At 49.7% G+C, this 7,329-nt stretch overlaps 1 protein-coding gene across 6 annotated transcripts in view; it reads right to left on the reverse strand.

Annotated features, from left to right (window-relative positions):
- Positions 1 to 6,419, reverse strand: part of LOC147020304 (receptor-type tyrosine-protein phosphatase kappa-like) — a 374,226-nt gene extending 367,807 nt beyond the window's left edge. For all 6 annotated transcript variants that reach the window (XM_085895598.1, XM_085895596.1, XM_085895595.1 and 3 more), the window contains exon 1: positions 6,255 to 6,419. In XM_085895598.1, coding sequence (XP_085751724.1) covers positions 6,255 to 6,330 — 76 coding nt within the window. In that variant the 5' untranslated portion in view covers positions 6,331 to 6,419. The remainder of the gene's footprint in view (positions 1 to 6,254) is intronic.
- Between the last annotated feature and the right edge of the window lie 910 nt (positions 6,420 to 7,329).

Here is a 7,329-nt window from a genome sequence, read left to right on the forward strand (position 1 = left end):
TTAGACGTGCAGGGTTACAAACACATGTACATAGACAGGCAGGGTTACAAACACATGTACGTAGACGTGCAGGGTTACAAACACATGTACTTAGACGTGCAGGGTTACAAACACATGTTCATAGACACGCAGGGTTACAAACTCATGTACGTAGACGTGCAGGGTTACAAACACATGTACTTAGACGTGCAGGGTTACAAACACATGTCCCAAGATGTGCAGGGTTACAAACACATGTACCAAGATGTGCAGGGTTACAAACACATGTACGTAGACGTGCAGGGTTACAAACACATGTACGTAGACGTGCAGGGTTACAAACACATGTACCAAGACGTGCAGGGTTACAAACACATGTACATAGACGTGCAGGGTTACAAACACATGTACGTAGACGTGCAGGGTTACAAACACATGTACTTAGACGTGCAGGGTTACAAACACATGTACTTAGACGTGCAGGGTTACAAACACATGTACCAAGATGTGCAGGGTTACAAACACATGTACGTAGACGTGCAGGGTTACAAACACATGTACGTAGACGTGCAGGGTTACGAAAACATGTACGCAGATGTGCAGGGTTACAAACACATGTACATAGATGTGCAGGGTCACAAACACATGTACATAGATGTGCAGGGTTACAAACACATGAACGGAGACGTGCAGGGTTACAAACACATGTACGTAGACGTGCAGGGTTACAAACACATGTACGTAGATGTGGAGGGTTAGAAATAGATGTACAGAGAGGTGGAGGGTTAGAAATAGATGAACCAAGGCGTGCAGGGATATAAAGGCACGGACATACATTACTGGAGGGTTTTGAACGCACAGACATGAATCTCCATGCAGAGTTCCAAAACGTTGTGCGTATCGTTCCGAAAGCTGATGAGGTCGGTAGCAGAATGATGGAAAGAACACACTCAGTGCCGATTGCCGAGAGTCCCTCGGAACAATGAGGTGCACACAGGTAGGAACCCGGAATGTTATGAACGTGCACGTGTGCAAGTTGGAACCCGGTATGTTATGAACGTGCATGCATGCAGGTTGGAACCCGGTATGTTATGAACATGCATGTGTGCAGGTTGGAACCTGGTATGTTATGAACGTGCATGCATGCAGGTTGGAACCCGGTATGTTATGAACATGCACGTGTGCAGGTTGTAACGTGGTATGTTATGAATGTGCATGTGTGCAGGTTGGAACATGGTATGTTATGAACGTGCATGTGTGCAGGTTGGAACTCGGTATGTTATGAACGTGCGTGAATGTCGGAACCCAGTATGTTATGAACGTGCATGAATGTAGGAATCCGGTCTGTTATGAGCGTGCCTGAATGTCGGAACCCGGTATGTTATGAACGTGCGTGAATGTCGGAACCTGGTATGTTATGAACGTGCGTGAATGTCGGAACCCGGTATGTTATGAACGTCTGTGAATGTAGGAACCCGGTATGTTATGAACGTGCGTGAATGTAGGAACCCGGTCTGTTATGAGCGTGCCTGAATGTTGGAACCCGGTATGTTATGAACGTGTGTGAATGTCGGAACTCGGTATGTTATGAACGTCTGTGAATGTAGAAACCTGGTATGTTATGAACGTCTGTGAATGTAGGAACCTGGTATGTTATGAATGTGCGTGAATGTAGGAACCCGGTATGTTATGAACGTGCGTTAATGTAGGAACCCGGTATGTTATGAACATGCGTGAATGTCGGAACCCGGTATTTTATGAATGTCTGTGAATGTAGGAACCCGGTATGTTATGAATGTGCGTTAATGTAGGAACCCGGTCTGTTATGAGCGTGCGTGAATGTCGGAACCCGGTATTTTATGAACGTCTGTGAATGTAGGAACCCAGTATGTTATGAATGTGCGTGAATGTAGGAACCCGGTATGTTATGAACGTGCGTTAATGTAGGAACCCGGTATGTTATGAACATGCGTGAATGTCGGAACCCGGTATTTTATGAACGTCTGTGAATGTAGGAACCCAGTATGTTATGAATGTGCGTGAATGTAGGAACCTGGTATGTTATGAACGTGCGTGAATGTAGGAACCCGGTCTGTTATGAGCGTGCCTGAATGTCGGAACCCGGTATGTTATGAACGTGCGTGAATGTCAGAACCTGGTATGTTATGAACGTGCGTGAATGTCGGAACCCGGTATTTTATGAACGTCTGTGAATGTAGGAACCTGGTGTGTTATGAAAGTGCGTGAATGTAGGAACCCGGTATGTTATGAACGTGCGTTAATGTAGGAACCCGGTATGTTATGAGCGTGCCTGAATGTTGGAACCCGGTATGTTATGAACGTGTGTGAATGTCGGAACTCGGTATGTTATGAACGTCTGTGAATGTAGAAACCTGGTATGTTATGAATGTGCGTGAATGTAGGAACCCGGTATGTTATGAACGTGTGTTAATGTAGGAACCCGGTATGTTATGAACATGCGTGAATGTCGGAACCCGGTATTTTATGAACGTCTGTGAATGTAGGAACCCGGTATGTTATGAATGTGCGTTAATGTAGGAACCCAGTCTGTTATGAGCGTGCGTGAATGTCGGAACCCGGTATGTTATGAACGTGCGTGAATGTAGGAACCCGGTATGTTATGAACATGCGTGAATGTCGGAACCCGGTACGTCATGAAAGTGCGTGAATCTCGGAACCTGGTATGTTATGAACGTGCGTGAATGTAGGAACCCGGTATGTTATGAACATGCGTGAATGTCGGAACCCGTTACGTTATGAAAGTGCATGAATCTCGGAACCCGGTATGTTATGAACATGCGTGAATGTTGGAAACGGTATGTTATGAACATGCGTGAATGTCGGAACCCGGTATGTTATGAACGTGCGTGAATGTAGGAACCCGGTATGTTATGAACATGCGTGAATGTCGGAACCCGTTACGTTATGAAAGTGCGTGAATATCGGAACCCGGTATGTTATGAACATGCGTGAATGTTGGAACCGGTATGTTATGAACATGCGTGAATGTCGGAAGCCGGTATGTTATGAACGTCGGAATCCACGATGTTATGAATGTGCGTGAATCTCGGAACCCGGTATGTTAAGAATGTGTTTAAATGTAGGAACCCAGTATGTTATGAACATGCGTGATTTTCGGAACCCGGTATGTTATGAATGTGTTTAAATGTAGGAACCCAGTATGTTATGAACATGCGTGAATGTCGGAACCTGGTATGTTATGAACGTGCGTGATTGTAGGAACCTGGTATGTTATGAACGTGCGTGATTGTAGGAACCTGGTATGTTATGAACGTGCGTGAATGTAGGAACCCGGTATGTTATGAACATGCGTGAATGTCGGAACCCGTTACGTTATGAAAGTGCGTGAATATCGGAACCCGGTATGTTATGAACATGCGTGAATGTTGGAACCGGTATGTTATGAACATGCGTGAATGTCGGAAGCCGGTATGTTATGAACGTCGGAATCCACGATGTTATGAATGTGCGTGAATCTCGGAACCCGGTATGTTAAGAATGTGTTTAAATGTAGGAACCCAGTATGTTATGAACATGCGTGATTTTCGGAACCCGGTATGTTATGAATGTGTTTAAATGTAGGAACCCAGTATGTTATGAACATGCGTGAATGTCGGAACCTGGTATGTTATGAACGTGCGTGATTGTAGGAACCTGGTATGTTATGAACGTGCGTGATTGTAGGAACCTGGTATGTTATGAACGTGCGTGAATGTAGGAACCTGGTATGTTATGAACGTGCGTGAATGTAGGAACCTGGTATGTTATGAACGTCAGTGAATGTCGGAATCCAGTATGTTATGAATGTGCGTGAATCTTGAAACATGGTATGTGATGAATGTGTTTAGATGGAGGAACCCAGTATGTTATGAACGAGCGTGCGTGCAGGTATGAACCCGGTATGTTACGAACGTGTGTGAATGTAGGAACCTGGCATGTTAAGAACGTGCGTGCGTGTGTGCAGGTGTGAACCCGTTATGTTAAGAACGTGCGTGCAGGTATGAACCCAGTGTGTTATGAACGTGTGTGCAGGTGTGAACCCGGTGTTATGAACGTGTGTGCAGGTATGAACCCAGTGTTATGAACGTGTGTGCAGGTGTGAACCCGGTGTTATGAACGTGCGTGCAGGTATGAACCCAGTGTTATGAACGTGTGTGCAGTTGTGAACCCAGTGTTATGAATGTGCGTGCAGGTATGAACCCGGTGTTATGAACGTGCGTGCAGGTATGAACCCGGTGTGTTGAACGTGTGTGCAGGTGTGAACCCGGTGTTATGAACGTGCGTGCAGGTATGAACCCGGTGTGTTGAACGTGTGTGCAGGTGTGAACCCGGTGTTATGAACGTGCGTGCAGGTATGAACCCGGTGTGATGAACGTGCGTGCAGGTGTGAACCCGGTGTTATGAACGTGCGTGCAGGTGTGAACCCAGTGTGTTATGAACGTGCGTGCAGGTATGAAACCAGTGTGTGATGAACGTGCGTGCAGGTGTGAACCCGGTGTTTTATGAACGTGTGTGCAGGTCTGAACCCGGTGTGTTATGAACATGCGTACAGGTGTGAACCCGGTGTGTTATGAACGTGCATGCAGGTGTGAACCCGGTGTGTTGTGAACGTGCGTGCAGGTGTGAACCCGGTGTGTTATGAACGTGCGTGCAGGTGTGAACCCGGTGTGTTAAGAACGTGCGTGCAGGTGTGAACCCGGTGTGTTAAGAACGTGCGTACAGGTATGAACCCGGTGTGTTATGAACGTGCGTGCAGGTATGAACCCGGTGTGTTGAACGTGCGTGCAGGTGTGAACCCGGTGTTATGAACGTGCGTGCAGGTATGAACCCGGTGTGATGAACGTGCGTGCAGGTGTGAACCCGGTGTTATGAACGTGCGTGCAGGTGTGAACCCAGTGTGTTATGAACGTGCGTGCAGGTATGAAACCAGTGTGTGATGAACGTGTGTGCAGGTGTGAACCCGGTGTGTTATGAACATGCGTACAGGTGTGAACCCGGTGTGTTATGAACGTGCATGCAGGTGTGAACCCGGTGTGATGTGAACGTGCGTGCAGGTGTGAACCCGGTGTGTTATGAACGTGCGTGCAGGTGTGAACCCGGTGTGTTAAGAACGTGCGTGCAGGTATGAACCCGGTGTGTTATGAACGTGCGTGCAGGTGTGAACCCGGTGTGTTATGAACGCGCGTGCAGGTGTGAACCCGGTGTGTTAAGAACGTGCGTGCAGGTATGAACCCGGTGTGTTATGAACGTGCGTGCAGGTGTGAACCCGGTGTGTTAAGAACGTGCGTGCAGGTGTGAACCCGGTGTGTTATGAACGTGTGTGCAGGTATGAACCCGGTGTGTTATGAACGTGCGTGCAGGTGTGAACCCGGTGTGTTATGAACGTGCGTGCAGGTGTGAACCCGGTGTGTTATGAACGTGCGTGCAGGTGTGAACCCGGTGTGTTATGAACGTGCGTGCAGGTATGAACCCGGTGTGTTATGAACGTGCGTGCAGGTGTGAACCCGGTGTGTTATGAACGTGCGTGCAGGTGTGAACCCGGTGTGTTAAGAACGTGCGTGCAGGTGTGAACCCGGTGTGTTAAGAACGTGCGTGCAGGTATGAACCCGGTGTGTTATGAACGTGCGTGCAGGTGTGAACCCGGTGTGTTAAGAACGTGCGTGCAGGTATGAACCCGGTGTGTTATGAACGTGCGTACAGGTGTGAACCCGGTGTTTTAAGAACGTGCGTGCAGGTATGAACCCAGTGTGTTATGAACGTGCGTGCAGGTATGAACCCGGTGTGTTATGAACGTGCGTGCAGGTGTGAACCCGGTGTGTTATGAACGTGCGTACAGGTATGAACCCGGTGTGTTATGAACGTGCGTGCAGGTGTGAACCCGGTGTGTTATGAACATGCGTACAGGTGTGAACCCGGTGTGTTAAGAACGTGCGTGCAGGTATGAACCCGGTGTTATGAACGTGCGTACAGGTGTGAACCCAGGCGGACATGAATTAGTACACTGCAGGTGCGAACCTTGTCCGTGAAAACGTTGGTGAAGGTACGAACAGACTTCCTAATTTATCGCTAGCCGGACATGGACACACGTCCTTCCCTCCGGGCGAGAGACCGTTGTACACACGGACACGGTGATGATGAAACAGCCGCTCCAGGGAAAGTTTTGTTTGCGAGTTCCGCAGATGCGGAGAGTGCGCACCGAAACGGACAAAGCACACCCTAACCCTAACACTCACCGGAGAACTGCAGCCGAGACGAGCCGGAGTGAGCTCCGCGCAGCGAGCACACCAGGACGACGAGCAGAGCGAACATCCCGAGGCCGGACGCGCCGGGCGCAGCTCCGTGAAGTCCGGAGAACCCGCGACTCCGCGCTCACGCCGACGGAGGCTCCGCCCACTCTCCACGTCACGCAAACCCCGCCCCCAAACACGAGTCCCCACTCCCTGTTCTCGTCTTCCCATTCTCCGTCGCAGGGCGCGAGTCGCGACTTCAAGTTTCCGTTCCTCACGGCCGCCACGTGTTCACCGCCGCCAAATCTCGCTGTGCGATCTCACATTGGTTGAACAGACGTTGCTGGACGTGGACCTCCATCGATCCACAACACCCGCTCTTTGCGCTCTGCAGGTCACGTGTCCCACGGAAAACCCACGATGGTGTTTGGCCGAACCCATCGATTTTTACCCCGCGGCAACACAGCCGGTAAATGATGGAAGGACGAGCGGTGATGAGAAACCGCCGCTGTGTCCGAGGACTTGCAGATGCAGACGCGCCCGGAGGAGGGATGGCGGGATGGAGGGATGGACGGATGGACAGATGGACAGATGGAGGGATGGACAGATGGAGGGATGGACGGATGGAGGGATGGACGGATGGAGGGATGGACGGTCCAAACATCTCGCATGCTCGGGGCCGGCCCGGCGGTTCCCTTCGTCCATGTACGAATTATTAATTTCCCGCACAAAACCTCCGACAGGGTGTGCAGCGAGCTTTCCCTCCCGATCAATGGATCCTTTTCCCACCCAAAACATCCTACCGGATGGCCCGAAAGTCCCTTCACCCCACCCCCCCCCCCAAGCAAAACCTTCGTTCTTAAACTTAATACACAGGTTTTTTGCGCAGTACTCACAATAATGAATCGGGTATTGGACCTGCCTGCACTCCATCACATGACTGATGATAATTACCCCGCACACGGCGAGCGAAAAGCAGGGTTAACCTTGCGATTGGATCACGTCCGTCCGTTTGTCTGTCTGTCCGTCCGTCCTGTGAACAAACATCAGTTTATGATCGACGAACATCCCATCAATCATC

Source organism: Eptatretus burgeri, chromosome 9 (assembly GCF_056783735.1).
Source record: "Eptatretus burgeri isolate ZD-2024b chromosome 9, Ebu_testis_v1, whole genome shotgun sequence".
In the NCBI taxonomy this organism is placed as follows: Eukaryota; Metazoa; Chordata; class Myxini; order Myxiniformes; family Myxinidae; genus Eptatretus; species Eptatretus burgeri.